Source organism: Hyperoodon ampullatus (assembly GCF_949752795.1).
Source record: "Hyperoodon ampullatus genome assembly, chromosome: 18".
Classification (NCBI taxonomy): domain Eukaryota; kingdom Metazoa; phylum Chordata; class Mammalia; order Artiodactyla; family Ziphiidae; genus Hyperoodon; species Hyperoodon ampullatus.
Window position 1 is genome coordinate 50,543,197 of NC_136931.1, and position 21,207 is coordinate 50,564,403.

Here is a 21,207-nt window from a genome sequence, read left to right on the forward strand (position 1 = left end):
GGCTGATTTGGCTATGGGTGGGAAGACTGGCCTAGGAACCCTACCTTGGGGCTTAGGGCTTATGAGGAGTTGAGAGGGGCTGCCCTGAGGACAGAGGGCTAAGAGATGATGCATTCTGGGGACCCTTTCATCCATCCCCTACTCCCTAGGAAAGGGCTTAAGCTGCACACCCCTGCCATAAAGGCCTCACTTGCACAGCTTTTTCCATCCCACCCTTCTCTCCCTCCCCAGTCCTAGAAGCCTAGGCCCTGAACCTGGGACATTATGGAGGGAATGGGGGGGCCTATGACAGGTTGTGGGAATTGGTTGAGCCCCTCCCCCATCCTGCACAGCTGGATGGCTGGATCCATGAGAAGATGCTGATGGCGCGAGACAGCACGCGGGAAGACGGCCACAAGCTGCATAAGAGATGGCTCCGGCATCAGGCGTTCATGGCAGAGCTGGCTCAGAATAAGGAGTGGCTGGAGAAGATTGAGAGGGTGAGTATGCAGAAGGACCTGCTGCCCATGCCAGGTGCCAGGGGCCTCCAGGGAACCCATGTTTCACCTCCTTCACCCTCCACTGCCAGCCTGCTCTTCTCATACCCCTGAACTGGTTCAGATAATTTCCACATCTGCTTTTAGTTTTGTGGCCTTGAGTAATTAATGTAACCTCTTTGAGCCTCAGTTTGCGTGTCTATAAAATGGCCAACATCTCTTCTGAATGGTTGTTAAATATTTCACCCCTTCTTATAATCTCCCCCGCCAGGCTTCCTTCCACACCATTTGGAGCATTTAAAATAGAAAGTCAGGTAGTCAGGTTGGGGCAGGCCTGGGAAGCTGGGGTTAAAGTGAACAGTGGGTTCCTACACCCTTGGGTTCTCATTCGGTCTATGCCTGTTACCAGCTCTGGGGCCTTGGGAGAATTGTGTTAACTTCTTTGAGCCTCAGTTTGCTCCGCTTTATTTTTTAAATTTTAAATTTTTTATTAAAGTATAGTTGATTTACAATGTTGTGTTAGTTTCTGGTGTACAGCAAAGTGATTCAGTTATATATATGTGTATACATATATACATACATATACATGTATATATATTATTTTTCATATGGTTTATTACAAGATTTTAAATATAGTTTGCTGTGCCATACAATTGGACCTTGTTGTTTATGCTCTGCTTTAAAATTAGGAAATAATAAATATAGGCTCTTGAGTATATAAAGTGCTTATTAACACAAGGCCAGGCACCTAGGAGCTGTAATTGCTATGGTATTGTTATTTTTAATATGTAATATGATATATGTGGCTCTAGGCCAACATATATTGGCGCTTGACTTCAGCTTGGAGGGACCCAGGCAGATTTTTGCTCTAAGCATCAACCCCCAAAACTGCCCCTAGACCTGCTGCCCTGGATCCCCCCACTCTTTTCACTCAAACAGAGGCACCCAGGTGGGTCTTAAACCCTTAAATGGCCACCGATGCCCCATAATGGTGGCACGTGGCAAAGCCACTCTCCTTGACTTTGAGTTTAATGGAGGTTTGTTCTCTCTGCCTCTCTCTCTCTCTGTCTCTTTCTTCCATCTCTGTCTCTCGCTCCCCTTCTCTGTCTTATGGTCCTCTTCCCATGTTTCTAACTTTGTGCACGTCTCTGTATCCATCACTCTATGGCTATCTGTCTCTCTCTGTCTCCTTCTCATGCCTCTGTGTTGTCTGTCTCCCTCCCCACACCTCTGTCTGTCTGTCTCTCCTCGTCTCTCTTCCCATGCTTGGTGCTTTCTCTCCAACCACCCCTCATGTCTCTGTCTCTCTGTGTGTCTCCAACTCCTTGATTCTGTCTCTCTCTCCACATCTCTCCCTATGTTCTGCTGCCCCCATATTTCTCTGTCCCTCCCCACCATCCACTCCCTCCCCCTCATTTCCTGTCTCCCGTCGTCTGGGGCAGGAGGGCCAGCAACTGATGCAGGAGAAACCAGAGCTGGCAGCCTCGGTGCGGAAGAAGCTGGGTGAGATCCGGCAGTGCTGGGCGGAGCTGGAGAGCACCACCCAGGCCAAGGCGAGGCAGCTCTTTGAGGCCAGCAAGGCCGACCAGCTGGTGCAGAGCTTCGCTGAGCTGGACAAGAAGCTCCTTCACATGGAAAGCCAGCTGCAAGATGTGGACCCTGGTGGGGACCTGGCCACTGTCAACAGCCAGCTCAAGAAGCTGCAGGTACGGCCTGGCTGACACAGATGGGGGCTTTCTAAACACAGTGGGGCCAGAGTCAGGGTCAGATCCCACTTGAGATATTTCAGACAGAAGGGATTTAAGATAAGGGTTTATTTCAAATGTGTTAGAAGAGCTGGAAACAGAAAGGGAATACTGAGGCAGTCCAGCTAGTAGCCACTGTTGGAAGCACCCACCACCCCTAGGGCAGGGGGTACAAAGGGGGAGGAGAGATTTAGAGCCAAAAAGCAGTAGGTAGATAACAAGCACACTGCGGGTTTTCCAGGACCCTGACACCTGTTTCCTGGATGGAGAAACCAAGGCCCAGAGGTAGGGGGCTGGCTTTGCACAGCATAATAACAGCATTCATGGGACTTCCCTGGCGGTCCGATGGTTAAGACTTCACGCTCCCAGTGCAGGGGGCATGGGTTCGATCCCTGGTGGGGGAACTAAGATCCCCATGCTACTCGGGCAGCCAAAATAAATAAATGAATAAAATAACGGCATTCATGGAGTGCTTCCCCCACCAGCCTCTGTGCCGAGCTCTCACTGACTCCTCCCAGCAACCCTGAGAGATTGGTACTGTTATTATCCCCCATTTGACCAACGGGGAAACTGAGGCACGGAAGGTAGACTGCCTGGCCCAAGGACACACAGCTAGCCAGTGTCTCCAGATGCAGTGTCTGCTTTATCTCTGCTCCTAGGCTGGCAGCCTGTGGTGCTCGGTATCTTACTGTTTGATGCGCTGACTGGAGGTGCGAATGTAGGAGTTGCATCTCACCTCCCAAGGTGTGACAGCTCCTGCCTTTACATCCCAGGAACAATGCCTGAGGCTCTGGGAGGTGAACTAGTGGCCCAGGGTAGCCAGTGGCAGTGCTTGGATTCAAATCCAGGTCCCACAACTCTTCACCACTCCTGCATAGTTATGCTTCTAAAGTGCTTGACACAGTGTCTGGCAAAGAAAAAAAAAAGTCGACTGATAATAAAAGCACATGACACTAATTAGTATTTATGCAGTTATCTATGCAGCAGATCTTTATTGAGCACCTACGTCAACACGCTAGGCGCTTTTCTGGAATACAGCAGTAAGCAGAACTGACAAAAACGCAGGGCCCCCGTGGGGCTCATATTCTGGTGAGGGAGACGGGCAAAGAAGCAAAGAGCAACAGATCTGAATAGGATGTCAGGGACATCATTGCTTTCTGTACCCCAGCGGTTCTCAACTGCCTTGTCTCCAGGATCCCTTTACCTCTTACAAATCACCGAGATCCCAGAGAGCTTGTTTGCGTGTTTAATATTTACTATATTAAAAAATGAAAACTGAGACACATTTAAACGATTGATTTGTTTTAAAACAACAACAATAAGTCAATCACATATGAACCCCAAAGCATTATTTTATGAAGAATAACTGTATTTTCCAAAACAACAAAAAAACGTAAGCAGAAGATTGGCATCGTTTTCAATGTTGCAGCTCCCTTTCATGCCTGGCTTAAAAGAGCACTGGAGGGGGCTTCCCTGGTGGTGCAGTGGTTGAGAGTCCACCTGCCAATGCAGGGGACATGGGTTCATGCCCTGGTCCGGGAGGATCCCACATGCCGTGGAGCGGCTGGGCCCGTGAGCCATGGCCACTGAGCCTGTGTGTCCAGAGCCTGTGCTCCGCAGCGGGAGAGGCCACAACACTGAGAGGCCCGCGTACAGCAAAAAAAAAAAAAAGAGCACTGGAGGGAATTCCCTGACGGTCCAGTGGTTAGCACAGGTTCAATCCCTGGTCGGGGAACTAAGATCCTGCATGCCACCCGGTGTGGCCAAAAAAAACAAGAGCGCTGGCTTCTCACCTCTGCTTCTGTATTCAGTGTCTCTTGCAATAGCACTGGTCATACGGTCCCTGCAAAACCCTGCTGTGCACCTGGAAGAGAATGAGAGGGATGAAGGCAAATCAACAGCTTAGTATTTTTTTTAAACAATGTTGTAACCTTGCAGACGCCTTGAAAAGATCTTGGGAATCCCCAGGAGTACCCGGACCACACTTTGAGAACCGCTGATCTGTGTTCTGTGCCAGCCACTGCTAACGTGTCCCTCCTCCCCAGCAGCCCTACGAGGGAAGTGCTGTGGTTTATCCTTACTGGACATGTGAGGAAACCACAACACAGAAGGAGTCCTGGCTCTCCCAACGCCACACAGCCACCAAGTGGCCATTCAGGACCACATTTAGTTCCCATCCACCCTTCTCCCTCAATACTCCCAGACCATAGTGGGGAACATGACCCTCTCACTGGCCTCTGAAAAATCCATCACTGCCCGAGGTCCACACTGCATTAGTTGCGCAGGCAGTGGTCACGCAGGGATGACTCGGCCCCAGGTCTGCTCTGAGGGATCACCTGGAATATTGGCAGAAACAAGTGGTGGCCTGGATGGTCAGACAGAGGAGGGAACAAGGAGTAGTAGCAGCCAGGGGCCAAGTGGTGAAGGCCCTAAGGGGTGGCAGACAGACCTGGGTTCAAATCCCAGCCAGGGCACAAGTGTAGTCCCTCTCTGAACCTCTGTCGTCTCATCTTAAGTAGGACTGCCTCAGCGCGGGCATCCCAGGGCCAGGTGAAGGTGTGCACTGGGATGTGGTGAGTTCCCAGCAAATGGGGATCTGTGACTGTCAGGGTCCCAACAGGAAACAGAAGGCATGCTCCACTGAGGACGATTTGAAGAGGGCCTATCGAGAGTCTTGACAAAGGTGTGAGCAGGGAATGGGGAAGCCTTGGGGCCAGTAGGAGGGAGCTTCACTTCCGGGCAGGAGTGAGGGGGGTGGGGGAGGACAGGGGTGCAGAGTCGCCTGGAAGGAGCGGGGACCCTTAGGCAAGAATGGCCGCTGCTGCAGGGAGGAGCCGGGAAATGATAGGTCCCCTCTGCTTAGTTCACAGGACTTACTTCATGGGTGCAGTCCCACGGGACCCCACACTCGGTTTTATGCTCTGCTGTCCTGTTTTGAAATTCTTTTGGCCGTGCTGCGGAGCATGCAGGATCTTAGTTCCCCGACCAGGGATAGAACCCGTGCCCCCTGCAGTGGAAGCGTGGATTCTTAACCACTGGACCGCCAGGGAAGTCCCTGTCCTGTTTTGAAATTCTTAACATTTGAATCAAGGGACCTGCATTTTCATTTTGCACTGGGCCCTGCAAATTATGTAGCCAATCCTGAGCCCAGCCCACCTGGAAGCCAGAAGGCAGGGGAGCCAGTTTCTGTGGTCCATACAGGTCAGCCCACCCCACTCCGCCCCCGCCGACCCCGGGGCACAGAGCAGGATGGAGAAGCTTAGACTGTGGGTCAGGAGGGGCAAATGGAGACCTCCAGCACGGCAGCAACTATTACTAAGATTATTCATTGTCTTACGATGATTACTAACTCTTCCTCAGCAGTTTATTGCAGTGAATAAAAGCACAGACTCAGGACTCAGCAGGTGTGGGTTTGAATCAGAACTCTGCCACTTACGAGGTGTGTGATGTTAGGCACGTGGCTTTGCCTCTGGTCTGAGCCTCAGGCGCCTCCTCTGTGCAAAGGGAAGGACCCTAATGCTAAGCCATTTGGTGACAGCGGGACTCTGGGTGGCAGTACATGCCAAGGTCAAGGCCATGGATGCTGGAGCCTGGCTGCCTGGGGTTAAGCCCCGCTCTGTGACTTACCAACTGGCTAACTTGGAATTATTTCTCTTTTTGTGCATCAGTTTCTTCTTCAGTCAAATGGACATAATAACAGTAGTGATTTCATACGAACGTTGTAAAGATTACAAGACGTACTGCATGATGTAGTTTCAGAATTGCTGACCCAGCAAATCTAACTAAGAGACAATTCTTGCTTACAGGTTTTAAATTTTTAATTGTCTTCCACCAGAGGGCACAATGTCACTATACTGTGTTCAAAAGTTGGGTTATTTCTCTGCCTTCCATAGATTATGTTATTTATGTGAAATAGTTGTTTCATTTGTTTCTGATTATATTCCAGTTTGGCACTTCCCCCCATCCATGTAGCTTTTAAAAAATGTATTTGGTGGGGCGGGGGGAGGTGCTATATGAGACGTTAATATAGCGCCGAGAGTTAGAGCTGTCAGTTTATAGTTCACCTGGTTGTGACAGATTGCTCGCCTGAGTCCTGATGCCATTTCATGCTCTCGCCCCAGCAGCAAATGAGAGCTCCCGTTTCTACCCACGCTTGCCAACACTTGGTGTTGGCAGACTTTTCAGAGTTTTTTCCCAGTCTGGTGAATAGGCAGCATATCTCACTGCGGTCTTTGCATTTGCATTTTGGGGGGAACTGGTGACCTTGAGCATCCTTGTCTCCCTTTTTGGCCATTTAGGTTTCAGAGGGAAGGTTTGGGGCCTCCTGCCCTAGACAAGTGCAGAGCCGGCTCTTCCCTCCACATGGAGGGGGTTAGGCCCACCAAGCCCTGGGGACCAGGAGGTGAGGTCCCCATTGTTTAAGGGAGACACTGAGGCCCAGGGCGGATGAGAGCCTGGGTCGGGGGGTCACGCAGTGATGGGCAGGCCCAGCACAGGACTCCTGGCCCTTTTCCCCAGTAGAGGGAGCCTGAGGTGGGGAGTGACTCGGTGGGCCAAGGCCCCCATATGGAGTCCAGCTGGGCCTCAGGAGCTGCCACTGGGGAGGGGAGTGGCCTCCCAAGGCCCTGCTGTCCCCTGGGACCTGCCTGAGATCCCAGACACTGGGCATATGCAGGAGGGAAGGGGTCGGTCCAGCCGGGCGCATCTCCTGGCTGCCCTACCCCTCAGGGCACCAGGGCCAGGCTGGGCTGGGGGCGGTGCTGGCTTGGGGTCCGAGAGGGTGTGGCTGTGAGAGTGATCTCTTCCCCCTCTGCCTCACTCTGGGCCTGTCTCCCAGTCCTGCTCCCCCAGTTCCTCTGTGTCTCTGTTTCTCTTCGTTTTTTTCTCTCTCTTTCTCACTTGTCTCTCTGTCTCTGTCTCTTTCTCTCTCTCTGTCTTACTCTCTCACTCTCTTCTCTCCGTCTCTTTTCATTTCAGTTCTCCATCTCTGCCCCTCTTCCTTGATCTCTCCTCATCCCTGTGTCCTCCTCGTGTCCTTCCCCTTGTCCCCCACCCCAGCTGCTGCAGCAGCCTTCCTGGAGCCCCGCCTCCCAGGTCTAGGCCATGTGACCCAGAGTCCTCCTTCAGGGCCTCCTCCAACTGTCCTTCCCGGCTGAGGGGCCAGATGGTAGAGTCCCAAACCCCTGCTTTCCCAGTCCCAGGGGTCTGACCAGCTGGGCTGGCTCAGCCATGGGCTCTTGCTTGGGGAGGGAAGCGGGGAGCTGGTCTCCTGCCATCTAAGGGGGACCAGTCAGGGGAAGATGCACTTGGAGTCTTTGCAGCTGCTGAGCTGAGTCCATAAACACTACCTCCCACCCTAAGCCAGGCTCTTTTCTCTGGCCGAAAAAACACTCTTTTCGCCCCTTTTCATTCTTTGCCCCCACATTTCTTCATCTAGCTCATCATGGCCCAGAGTCAGGAGCTACACAGTCCAGGGTTTGAACCCTCGTTCTCCTACTGTGTGACTGAGGACAAGTGACCCCACCTTTCTGAGCTGCATCATCCCCAATTACAGAGAAGCAGAGTGACTGAGGGCCACTAGGGTTTCGTGGTCACATGGTCCTGGGTTCAAATTCTGGTTCTGGCAGTTTTTACTCTGGACCAGGCATTGATCGTCTCTGAGCCTCAGTCTCCCCAGCTGGAATATGGGAAGACAGCAGGTGGATCCGAGTAGGAATCAGGTTGATGTGGGGGTCAGGGCTTGTGTGTCACCATGTGGCAGAGCTCCTGAAGCTCTTTTGGAAGTAGGCTCTTCTGTCTTTTGTTTGTTTGTTTTGTTTTTTACCTTTAATGTCTTTTTTTATCTTTTTTTTTTTTTTTGGCTGTGCTGCACGGCTTGTGGGATGTTAGTTCCCCGACCGGGGATTGAACCCAGGGCCTCAGCAGTGAGAGCACGGAGTTCTAACACTGGACCACCAGGGAATTCCCAAAATACACACTCTTAAAGAGTACAATTCAGTGATTTTTAGTGTATTTACAAAGTCAAGTGACTCTCAACCACTGTCTAATTCGAGAACATTTGCATCACCCCAAAGAGAAACCCTGCACCCATTAGTTCCCTCTATTAGTCTACTTTCTCTGCAGATTTGCCTATTTTGGACATTTCATATAAATGGAATCGTACAATATATTGTCCTTTGTGTCTGGCTTCTTTCGCTTAATGTTTTCAAGAATCATCCATGTTGTTTCTTTGGTTTTAACGTTTAAAGCTAGTTTACTTTTTTTTTTTAATGTTAACCTTTAATACCAAGAGATGCAGAAGAGCATGGCGACCAATCCAACAAACAAAATCAACACACATTTATGGAGACTTACTCTGTGCCAGGCATGGAGCCAGGAGCTGGTCTCCAGTTGTGAATAATACAAACATCCGCATCTTCCCTGACCTCATATGCTGTTGTGAGGATTAAACTAATTCATTCTTGTCAAGTGCTTAGAGCAGTCAGGGTGTGTTACCCGTTATTGCTGTTATGGCAAGAAGTTCAAACAGAAGGGTATGATGTGAAAAGTGAAGTCTTCCTTCCTCCTCCACATGCAAGTCCCACTCCGCAGGGGTGTAACTGCTCTCAACTGTTGCTTCTCTATCCTTCTAGAAATATTCTATGCATACCCACACACATACACATGACATACAGACTGTAGCGAAGCTTGCCTTTTCACTTGACAAAACACCCGAGGCATCCTTCCTTGTCACAAAATCTAGGATATAGTCTGTCCTTTTAAACTGTTGCATGGTATTCCAGGGATAGTTTGACAATGTCATTAACCAGCCTTTTAGAAACCTTCGGGCTGTTTTCAATCTTCTGCTCGTATAAATAATGCCACAACAGACATCCCTGTCCATATGTATTTGAGCCTACGTGCAAATATTTCTGTAGATAATAATCCTCAAAGTAAAATTTTGGGACCAAAAGATGTATGCACTAAACTTTTTGATAAATATTGCCAAGTGTTCCCCTGAAATGGCAGTGGACACACCTGCAGTGTGAGAGCCATCCATCTCCCCACATGGCTGACATCATTAGGTATTAGCAAGCTTTTTCATCTCTGCTAATCTGAGAAGTGAAAGATACTATTTTGTAGTTATTTGAATTTGCATTTTCCTAAATATTGAAGGAGGCTGAACATCTTTTCATGTGTTTAAGGACCATTGTACTTCTGTATCCTTAGCCCATGTTTGCAGGAAAGGATACACATTAAATGGGTGTTCAAAATACGTGGCATTTTTGTAGAAGTAGAAAAGTGGCAGCCCCTGGAATTATTCCATCTCGGGTCACATGGCCACTTGCTGGAGAGGTGGTAGAGGAGTTTTCATTTCATGGGCAAGTGGAACTTATAACCTTCATATTTCAGACTATATTTGAAAGTTTCCTGAATTCTAATGCATTTTTATTTTCCTACACATCACTACAATGTTTTTCTTAGCGAAAACGTTTTGGGGATGACTATTTCATTTTTCTTTGATTTCTGCCACTTATAATTGTGCCTTTAAATTTTTTTCCATTGTACATTGTTTTGACTTGTTATAAGGTTTGATTTTTACCCATTTTTATGACTCCTACAGATTGTGAACTGTATCAGCTGGGATTCTTTGGGGTGTAGTTCATAGGACTTAGGCTAAAAGGGGACAGTGTTGGCTCACATAGCTGGAAGATCCAGGGGGTATGAGCTTGGGGCATGGCTGGATCGGTTCCTCAAATACGTCCTCAGGAATCTCTCTTTGTTTCTGCACCCTGCTTTTCTCTGTGTTGGCACCGTCACTGGGGAGCCTGTTCCCTCTTGGTGGCAAAATTGTCTCCAGTATCCCAGGTCTGTGTTCTTCTACCTTTAGGAATACGATGAGAAGGAGGCCACCCCTTTTGAGCTCACACACCTTTCCAGCAAAAGTGGGAAGAGTTTTCATTGGCTGATCTTAGGTTACATGCCATCTCTTACCCAATCCTTGTGGCCAGGGTGATTCAGTGTTCTCATTGACCAGGCCTGAGTCACATGGCCATTCTTGGACCGCTTGGTTTCATCAGCCCCTTAGGAAGCAGGAATAGTTTTCATTGGCCCAGCTTAGGTAATATGACCATCCCTGACCCAGTGTTCTGATTGGCCAGGTTTAGATTATGTGGCCACCTTGGCCCTCTAGGTTTTATTAGTTCCTCAAGAAGTTCAGGACCTGAGAGTGGATTTTCAGGTGCTGCAAAGGAAGGGACGGATGTTAGACAGGCAAAACCAACCCCTCTGCACTACAGAACCTTCCAACAAAAGTCTTGATTTGGTTCTTAAGTTTCCAGCTTTGGGTTTCAGTCTTTTGCTGTAATCTGTTACCACTTAATTTCATTATTTTGTTTTCTTTTCTAGATTTCCCCCATCTGTTTAGAATCACACAATACATAAAATTTGGGGGCAGGGGGAAGATCCTACTAACCTAGATATCTTCGGTAAAACATAAAGTCTCACTTCAACATGCCTCCGGATCCCACACTCCAAAGGGGACTTCAACTATTACTTGGTGTGCATCCTTCTAGATCTCTTTCTATGTGTTAATAGATGTACCTATATGGATTACCAATGGTTTTATTTTCTTTGGATTTCATGCTTAACTTAAATTCTTGAATAAATAAATATCATGGTTCAGACATCAAAAACTATATAAAAAATCCTATGTGAAAAGTCTCTCCTTCATCCCTGTCCCCATTCACTAAATTCTCATCCCCCCAATAGGTACCATCTGTTATTAATTTCTTGTTTATTCCAGGGAATTTTTATGCATGTGTAATCCACTACAAATATCTATTCATAAGTATGTTCTAAATTTTTTTCCCTCTTAACAGTAAATCTTGGGTATTATTCAATACTGATGTGGATTTGTTTAACCATTTCACTCTTGATGAGCATCGAGGTTGTTTCCATTTTTTTCCCCCATTATAAGCTCTGCTATGTTGAGGTCTTTGGACAAACATCTCTGCTATGATGAACATTCTCAGACAAACATCTTTGTGCATATGTGCCAGTGTTTCTTTTTTTTTATTAATTTAGTTTTTAAATTATTATTAATTTTATTTATTTTATTTTTGGCTGCGTAGGGTCTTTGTTGCTGTGCATGGGCTTTCTCTAGTTGCAGCAAGTGGGGACTACTCTTCATTGCGGTGTGCAGGCTTCTCATTGCGGTGGCTTCTCGTTGTGGAGCATGGGCTCTAGGCGCGGACTTCAGTAGTTGTGGCATGCGGGCTCAGTCGTTGTGGCTCGTGGGCTCCAGAGCGCAGGCTCAGTAGTTGTGGCGCACAGGTTTAGTTGCTCCACAGCATGTGGTATCTTCCCAGACCAGGGCTCGAACCCATGTCCCCTGCATTGGCAGGCAGATTCTTAACCACTGCGCCACCTGGGAAGTCTCTGTGCCAGTGTTTCTTTAAATACATTCCTAGAAGTGCAAGTGCCAGTGCTGAATCAAAGCATTTTGACACATATTGCATTTTGATAGGACCTGCCAAACTGCCTTCCAAAAAGGCTCTACTAATTTACACCACCACTGACAGTGGCTGAGTGTGCCCATCTCCCTGTATCTTTGCCAACACTAGATATTATTGATCTTTTAATTTTTTGCCAATCTGTTGAATAGAAAAGGATACCTTGTTTTAATCTGTATTATCCTGCTGATTAGTGAGACTAGGAATCTTTTCGTGCGCTTAATTTTTCTTCTTTATGTTGCCTGTTCACATCTAATGCCCATTTCTCTTTGGGGCAACCTCTCTTTGCTGATGTCATTCATTTGTGCATTAAACAAATCGCAATTGAAGGCCTATTACATGCTGGACACTATTCTAGGCACTTGGGAATACAGAGGTGAATTGACTAACATTCCAGAAGCAGGAGACCAATAAAAAAAGGCCTCACAAGTAAAGACAGTTATCCGATGATGGTTAAGTGCTGCAGAGACAAAGGAAGCAGGATAAAAGGGAATTCTTTTACTGTTAAAGAAACTAGTGCCTTGCTCTAACACATTATTTTTCCAGCTTGTCATTTGCCTTTAACTAAATCTAGAAATTTTGGTTGTTGCAAAAGTATTTTTTTAAAAACAAAAGTATTTTTTGTGGCCAAATTTATAAATCTTTCCCTTTACGGTTTATGTGCCTGGAAAGATTGTCTCCATCCCAAGGTTATAAAAGCATTTGCCCCGGTTTTCTTAGTATGCTTTATGGATTTACTTATTCCACTTAAGTCTTTAATCCATCTGGAATTATTTTCAGCATAAAGAGTGAGGAAGGGATCCAGCTAAATTGGTCAGTGACTTGGCCCCTGACCATTCATTGAATAACCCATCCTTTCCTCAGAGGTTGGCAATGGCATTTATAAACTGTATGAATTCTCCTGTGTATTTGGGTCTGCTTTTCCACTTTCTGTCTATCCCTGTGGCACATCAACCATTATAGCTTTGTATTTATTTTTGATATTTGGAAAGGTTGACTCTTTGGACAAATTACCTAACTTTTCTGGGCCTCAGTTTCCTCCTCTGTAACATAGGGATACCACCAACCTCAAAGGGTTTTTCTGAGAACTAATGAACTAATGGGCCACTTTAGTCCAGGGGGTCAGGAAAGACTCTTTGAAAAGGTAACAGCTGAGCTGAAATCTGATTGACTGGGAAGAGCATGCCTGGCAGAGGGAATAGTTACGGCAGAGGCCTTGAGACAGGAACTAGCTTAGTGGGTTGCAGGATCAGAGAGGAGGGCAGCGCTTCTGGAAGGAATTGGGCCAGGGGAGAGTGGAATAGTGGGCCTCGATCAGGGGTTTGGCTTCTACCATAAAGGTACTGGAGAGCCACAGCGGGATCAGGAGGGAGGGTGGGGCCTGCTGACCCTACCCTTGTCCCTACAGTCGATGGAGTCTCAAGTGGAGGAGTGGTACCGCGAGGTGGGAGAGTTGCAGGCGCAGACGGCGGCGCTGCCGCTGGAGCCGGCGAGCAAGGAACTGGTGGGCGAGCGGCAGAACGCGGTGGGCGAGCGCCTGGTGCGTCTGCTCGAGCCGCTGCAGGAGCGCCGCCGCCTGCTGCTCGCCTCCAAGGAGCTGCACCAGGTGGCGCACGACGTCGAGGACGAGTTGGTGAGGATCTGCGCGGGGATCTGGGGCGGGGCCAGGATAAGAGGAGGGGTGTGCGAGGGTGGGGCGGGGCAGGAGGCCAGAGGCGGGCCAGCGGGCAGAGGGGGTGGAGACTGGGATGGGGGCGGGGCCATGGGACTTAGGAGGGTTCAAGGGTGGAGATGGCTGAGGGACCTATCCACTAATAAGCAGATAGACTCAGTCATTCAGTCCTTAACTTTTTCACTTACTTATTCACTCATTCATTCACTCTTTCACATTTCATTAACACTTTCAATCACTCATTGATTTATTCATGAAGTTATTGATTTATTCATCCACTCATCCTTTATTCATTCTTTCACTCATTTATTTATTATTCACTTACTCGCTTGTCACTCATCCATTCATTTCCTCATTCAGTCATTCACTAATTTGCTCATTCACTTGATCATTCTGGGCGCAACCCTGTGCTTACATGATGCTAGGTCACAGGAGTGGCCAAGGCAGACCCTGTTCCTGCCCACAGATGAGTCCAAAGGGGAAAACAGACTTGTCCTAAGTCAGTGACAACCCAGTGTGGTTAGGAATGTGATGGGGGAAGCAGGGGGCTGTGAAAGCCGGGAGGAGGCATCTGGCCAAGTTCCAAAGTCAGGGAGAGTTTCCTGGAGGAGGGGATGTCTGAGCTGAGACGTGAAGGAAGAGTACATTTGAGGGAGCCTGCTGAGGGAGTGGGAAGGGAATTCGAGGAAGCAAGACCTGCCTGTGCAAAGGCCACAGGTAAGCATGAGCCTGGCTTGAGTGCAGAGAGCAAGACAGAACATGTCCAGAGAGGAGGCTGAAGACATGAGCAGACTTTTAGGTGAGGAAGGGCCTTGGATGCCGGGGAGGCTTGGATGCTTACAGTTTAGCTGGGAGGGAGGGGTCCTTGCCCTGCTCCCTGTGTCCTAACCTTGACCTGCTCCCTGATTCCTCTCCAGGCATGGGTCCAGGAGCGGCTGCCACTGGCCATGCAGACAGAGCGAGGCAATGGTTTGCAGGCCGTCCAGCAGTACATCAAGAAGAACCAGGTGAGCAGAGCCACGGCAAGGGAGTGGGTTAGGACACATCTGGATACGAATGATAGAAAACAGCTCAAGGTGGTTAAAGCCAAAGAGGGGAATTTATAGGCTCTTGTAATTGGGGAGACCGTGGACCGCAGATAGATGCATCAGGTGCTTCCAAGATGTCATGAATCTCTCATTTCCATATATTTTTTTCCTGTTAGCTTTGTTCTCAGGCCAGCTTTCCTCTCCTGCTGGTAAAAGAACTCCAACAGATTCAAGTTTATATCCCACCAGTAAAACTGAAGAGAATTTTTCTCTCTCAATAATTTCAGCAGTAGTCCCAGGAATAACTCTTTGGGGCTCAACTTGAATCACATGTCCATGCTGAACTAATCATGGTGGCCAGGGATTTAGACAGCTCTGAATGGCCTGGTCTGGACTAAGGGCTCACCCTTGGAACCTGTAGGTGGGGTCAGCCTTAACTTTATCTGGGCTGAGATGGAGGCAAGGGGATTCCCCAAATGAAAATTAGGGTCCTGTGACTAGAAGTAAGGACACTGGCTACTGGGCCATGAAAAAGAAAACAACAAACCAACAAGAACCGCAGACACCTATAGGGAGAGAGGACAGAGATAATCGGAGGCTGACACCTACACCGAGCACAGTGGGGGGCTTCTGAGCTACTAAAAATCTCTGGACCTTTATTTACTTCTCTGAGACTCAATTTCCACATCTAAATAAGTAGAGACTTGGTCTAGAGCCATGGTTCTCCAATTGCTTAGGGAACCCTTTTGCAGAGGAACCTAATTGCAGAGGAACCCTTTGATCAAAGCCACTCTTTCACCAAAGCCCAAAGTAAGACATATATAAGAGAGGTAATAATAATACAGTGATGGGACCTCCCTGGTGGTCCAGTGATTAAGACTCTATGCTTCAAGAGGGAGGGGATATGGGAATATATGGATACATATAGCTGATTCACTTTGTTATACAGCAAAAACTAACACACCATTGTAAAGCAATTATACTCCAATAAAGATGTTAAAAAAAAAGAAGAAACTCCCATCCTCCCAAAAAAAAGACTCTACACTTCCGCTGTAGGGGCACGCACAGGTTCAATCCCTGGTCGGGGGAACTAATACCCCGAATGCCACGCGGCATGGCCAAAAAATAATAATAATGATAACAATAATAATAATACATCGATTAAAGACTTACTATGCAGGGAATTCCCTGGCAGTGCAGTGATTAGGGCTCTGCGCTTCCACTGCGGGAGGCACAGGTTCGCTCCCTAGTGGGGAGCTAAGACCCCGCATGCCATGCGGTGTGGCAGGAAAAAAAAAAAAAGAGTGGCTACATTATGCAAAGCCCTTACTTAGCAAAGTGTCTGGCAGGCACTTGGTGTTGGCTATTATTATTAACTCCAGATCAGTTGGGAAACCGAGGCATAGCAGAGGTTAACTAAAGTACTCAGCAATCACAGCGCTGGTGGAGAGAACCTTCTGGGGGTGACGGAAGAATTCTGTATCCTGATCTGGGTACACAGGTGTATAGTGTGTAAAAATGTGTCGAGCTGTACCCCTAAGATTTGTGCACTTCACTGTATGTAAATGATACGCATGTAAATGATACCTGTGTTTAGGCCTGTGTTGCAACCATTAGGGGGGTAATCTTGCTATCATCGGGCATCTTGTTTGAGAGCAGAGTCTCTGGATCCAGCCTCCTGTGTTCAAATCCTGTCACCCCCTTACTAGCTGCTTGTTCTCTGGCAACGTACTTCACCTCTCCGTGCCTGTTTTCCCACCTGAAACGTGGTGGTGGGGGGGGATGAGTGATCGAGGAACCGCAAAATGCTTAAGTGGTACCCGGCACGTGGTGGGCCATCTGCAGCTGTTTGTTATCCTCTCCTGGGCAGCGCCAGTCATGGAGGCGCCCTCTGAACGCTCCTCTCCGCTCCCACCCCCAGGGCCTGCGGCGGGAGATCCAGGCGCACGGGACGCGCCTGGAGGAGGTGCTGGAGCGCGCGGGCGCCCTGGCGTCGCTGCGCAGCCCCGAAGCTGAGGCCGTGCGCCGCGGCCAAGAGCAGCTGCAGAGCGCCTGGGCCGGACTGCGGGAGGCGGCCGAGCGGCGGCAGCAGGTGCTGGACGCCGCCTTCCAAGTGGAGCAGTATTACTTCGACGTGGCCGAGGTGGAGGCGTGGCTGGGCGAGCAGGAGCTGCTCATGATGAGTGAGGACAAGGGCAAGGTGCGCCCGGGCTGGGGGTGCGGGGGGGCCTGGGGGCGCTGGAGCCCGGGGCCGGCCCCTGCCGCCTCATCGCGGGCGCCGTGTGCCCCCAGGACGAACAGAGCACCCTGCAGCTGCTCAAGAAGCACCTGCAGGTGGAGCAGGGCGTGGAGAACTACGAGGAAAGCATCGCGCAGCTGTCGCGCCAGTGCCGGGCGCTGCTGGAGATGGGGCACCCGGACAGGTGGGCGGGCGGGGGATCGGGGCCACGCAGGGGCGGGGCCGGTTCTTGGGGGATGGTCCAGCAGGATCTGGAGCTTTGCTGTTGGAAATTGGGGCAAGGCCAGGATTGGACATTGGGGTGGGAGGGGTCCCTCATTGCCCCGGGCTGGTGCTTTCGGATTTTGGCAAGTGGCTGGGGGCCAGGAAGAGAGGAGCGCTGCGCAGGGATGTTTGAGGGGGTGGGGCTGGGAGCACTGGGATTTGAGTGTAGGGGAGGGGGGTGATGTCTAGGTCTGAGGGGAGAAGTAAGAGCTCAGGACAGAGAAGGGTCCTCTCCCTAGGACAGAAAATCCTGGAGCACTGTGATTGGGCATGGCCTGAGACCTCTTGGACAGCGGGTCATATGGCCTCCCTGAGTTTAAGTGCAGGGCCCACATCTAGGAGGCTGGGCCGAGGGGTGAGATCTGAGACAGAGGCACAGAGCTAGACCTCTGTCCGCCTGAGCCTGGAGACTGGGACTGGAGGTGAGGTGGGTTGGCTGGGGACCCAAGTAGGGGGTCTGGAGTCCCACTCAGGTCGCTGGAGGGGCCAGGTGTGGGACCACAGACTGGAAGGCTGGGAGGGGGTGAGAGGGGGTGATGAGCTTATCAAGCTTAGGAAAGCAGAATTTTCCCTGAGCGCTGAGATGCAAGTGCTGGGTTGGCTGCATCCAAGGCTTGCAGAACATAGTCCCTCGTGAAGGAGTCTGACGGGACTCAACCCTGCCTGAAGGGTGGCCTGCCTGAAGGGTTGCACGGCTCTGCCCTGAGCGAGGGGGTGGCAGGGGGTCAGAGCTCTGTCCTGGAAGTCTCAGGGGGCTCCATCCCTGCCCCTCCCTGTCCCCCAGCAGCGAGCAGATCAGCCGGCGGCAGTCTCAGGTGGACCGCCTGTACGTGGCACTCAAGGAGCTGGGCGAGGAACGCCGGGTGGGCCTGGAGCAGCAGTACTGGCTGTACCAGCTCAGCCGCCAGGTGGACGAGCTCGAGCACTGGATCGCAGAGAAGGAGGTGGTAGCTGGCTCACCTGAGCTTGGCCAGGACTTTGAGCACGTCACGGTGAGCAGCATTAGGAAGGAACAATGATCCAGTGGCCACTGTGTCTGCTACTAAGGTTCTCTGGGCCTCAGTTTCCCCATCCATAATAGGAGAATGGTAATAGCACCACTTCATGGCTCTGTTGAGACACAGATGGATTAATGTAAAGCCCTTAGGACGGTACTGAGCACACACAGGGCCTATTCTTGTCGTCTTATTTTTATTCTTGTTACTGTTATCGCTACAGAATGCGTGCTCAGTAAGTGTAGGATATTTTTTGTTCTGGTTGTCATCATTAGTGTTGTTATTATTCTTACCTGCCACAAGATGGTGGGTTGGAGGGGGCTGGCGTGTACAACACCTTTGCCCACGCTGGGCCCCCCATTTCCTGGTGGCAGGTGCTGCAGGAGAAATTCTCGGAGTTCGCCAGTGAGACCGGCACGGCAGGGCGGGAGCGGCTGGCGGCAGTGAACCAGATGGTGGACGAGCTGATCGAGGGCGGCCACACGGCGGCGGCCACCATGGCTGAATGGAAGGACGGGCTGAACGAGGCCTGGGCTGAGCTTCTGGAGCTAATGGGCACACGGGCCCAGCTGCTGGCCGCCTCTCGGGAGCTGCACAAGTTCTTCAGCGACGCCCGAGAGCTTCAGGGACAGATCGAGGAGAAGCGGAGGCGACTGCCTCGCCTGACCACCCCGCCTGAGCCGAGGCCCGGCGCCGGCTCCATGCAGCGGACCCTGCGCGCCTTTGAACATGACCTGCAGCTCCTCGTGTCCCAGGTGCGGAGCTGGCGGCCAGGAGGGACAGGTGGGAGGGCCTGGACAGTGTGACCAAGGGATGGGGGCAGCAGAGCAGGCAAAAATCAGGCTGTGGACCACATTGAAATTAGATGGTGGGATAGATAGAAAACAGACCACGGAACAGGGAGAAGTCACATGATGCGGCAGGTGGAAAACGGACTGATGGCCTGCTGCACAGACTCAGACAGTGATGGAAGAAAAGTGGTATAGCGTGGCCGATAGAAAGTAGACAGTGTTTCCAGTGGAGATGGGGCAGGGGTTCTCCCAGAAACTGTTACCCAAATCCAGATGGAGAGTCTAAAAGGAATTGGGAGGGCGTTGAGAGAAATTAGGCTGTGGGGCAGATAGAAATTAGGCAGCAGGTCTCTGATAGAAATCACATGACTTTCCTTGAAGAAATTTGATGGGTTTGGATTTAATGAATGGAAATCAGAGCTAATAGGAATCAAGCAGTGGGTCTGATAGGAATTAGGAGGTGGATCTGAGAAATCAGATGGAAATGAAGCTGTGGGCCTAATAGGACTCAAGCAGTAGAACCAAAGGAAATTGGGTTGCAGGTCTAATGGAAGGCAGAAATTGGACAATTATTTTATATGCATCATACAGATGACTGTTAGAAATCAGGCAGAGAGACTGACAGTGATTACATGGTGGGTCTGATACAAGTATGGTGGTCCCTCCAAAAGAAATCAGGTGGTTGAGCTCATGGAGAGTGAGCAGTGGGTCTAACTCACACAGCAGAACCAATGGAAATTGGGCAGGAGACCTGATAGTAATTGGATAGCGATTCTGAAGGAAATTGGATAGTAGGGAGCAGGTCTGAAAAAATTGAGTGGAAAATATTGGACAGCATGTCTAATAGATGTCAGGGTGGAGGAAGGGTTTCCTGAAAGAAACAAGATAGAGGTGAGCCTGAAAAAAATGAGGTGGCAGACCCAATAGAAATAGAGCTCTCAGACTAAAAGAAATCAGACAGTAGACTGAAAGAAACCTGATGGTAGGTGTAAAAGAAGTCAGAATGCAGGTAAGTCAAAGAAACATCAGGCAGCAGACATGAGAGAAATACGGTAGTGGGTCTAAAAGAAGTCAGAAAGTGGGAAAGTCAAAAAGAAATCAGGCAGCGGTTAAGAATGAAACCCAGTTGGAATCTCAGGGGTGCAGGCTCCTTACTTCTTTAGGCTCTGCACCCAGCCAGCAGATGGGGGAAAGAGAGGGTGGAGCCTGGACCCCGTGGAGGGCTGGTGCTCGACCTGGCATGCCCCTCAGGTACGGCAGCTCCAGGAGGGGGCAGCCCAGCTGCGGACGGTGTACGCGGGCGAGTACGCGGAGGCCATCGCCAGCCGGGAGCAGGAGGTGCTGCTGGGCTGGAAGGAGCTGCTGGCAGCCTGCGAGGACGCCCGCCTGCACGTGAGCTCCACGGCCGACGCCCTGCGATTCCACAGCCAGGCCCGTGACCTGCTCTCCTGGATGGATGGCATCGCCAGCCAGATTGGGGCAACTGACAAGCCCAGGTGCCCCTCATCACCTCAGGCTTCTGACCTGCCTTTGGGCAGCCACCCCCAGCCCATCAGCAGTCCCCTTCCCATAAAAAAAAATCACAATAGCCAATACCTGTGTGGCATCTCTGCCTACCATGCACTGTTCTACATGCTTCTCGTGTTTTAAGACCCCTTGTCAGGCCTGGCATTGGGGCTCAGAGCACAGTGCATCCTCCTGCCTTTGTGGAGGTGTCGCAGCATGGGATGGGCTGACTCAAGATAGGGACAGGGAGGTGTACTGGGGGCTTAACCTAGTAGGCACTGATTTATTGCTCACGTAACAGTTCGATATAAGTATCCAGCAGAAGCCTGTCCCACGGTGATTGGGAGCCAGTGTTCTTCCATCATCAGCCCTGGGGTGATTTGCTGGACCTTCTGCATCCAGCTACAGATGAGAAAAAGAGAGCGGGAGGATACCGTGGGACCTTTTAGGGATTAAACCTGCACTCATGTTCTGTTGGCTCAGTGGTCCCAACCTATCTGCTAGAGAGGCTGGGAAATGTTAGCCCAACAGTGTGTCCAGGAAAACAAGGGCCTGGAGAGTGGTGGATACATAACATTGTTTTTGTGAACTGTAGGGCCTTGAGCCTGCATTCGTTTACTCAGCAAATATTTATTGATGCCTGCTGTATGCCAGATGGTGAGCAAGGTCCAGACCCTGCCCTGATGCAGCTTACATTCTGAGGGAGGAAGCAGGCAACAGATAAGTAAATTAACAAACACGTAATGTTATTTCAGAGAGTAATTAAAGAAAAATAGAGCAAGGTAAGGGGACCTGAGTGAAGTGATCGTGAGTTGGGTAAAGTTTTGGGGGGAAGGGTCTTCCAGGTGGAGGGATCAGCAAGTGCAAAGGCCCTGAAGTAGGCTGTCGTCAGACATGTTTCAGCAAAGGCTAGGTGGTCCTTGTGGCTGGCTGGAGTGAGGGGGGAGAGTGGGGAATGGCAGGAAATGACGTTAGAGGGGCAATAGGGCATGCTGAG

At 50.1% G+C, this 21,207-nt stretch overlaps 1 protein-coding gene across 1 annotated transcript in view; it reads left to right on the forward strand.

The window, feature by feature from the left end:
* The window catches only part of SPTBN4 (spectrin beta, non-erythrocytic 4), a gene marked incomplete at its 3' end in the record, with an annotated part of 69,222 nt that overhangs the window by 39,395 nt on the left and 8,620 nt on the right, over positions 1–21,207 (forward strand). Inside the window, exons 18-26 of the mRNA XM_079723839.1 lie at positions 333–479; positions 1,919–2,182; positions 13,124–13,348; positions 14,305–14,394; positions 16,337–16,615; positions 16,708–16,838; positions 17,706–17,910; positions 18,288–18,668; positions 19,956–20,200. Of these exons, the coding sequence (XP_079579965.1) occupies positions 333–479; positions 1,919–2,182; positions 13,124–13,348; positions 14,305–14,394; positions 16,337–16,615; positions 16,708–16,838; positions 17,706–17,910; positions 18,288–18,668; positions 19,956–20,200 (1,967 nt within the window). The remainder of the gene's footprint in view (positions 1–332; positions 480–1,918; positions 2,183–13,123; positions 13,349–14,304; positions 14,395–16,336; positions 16,616–16,707; positions 16,839–17,705; positions 17,911–18,287; positions 18,669–19,955; positions 20,201–21,207) is intronic.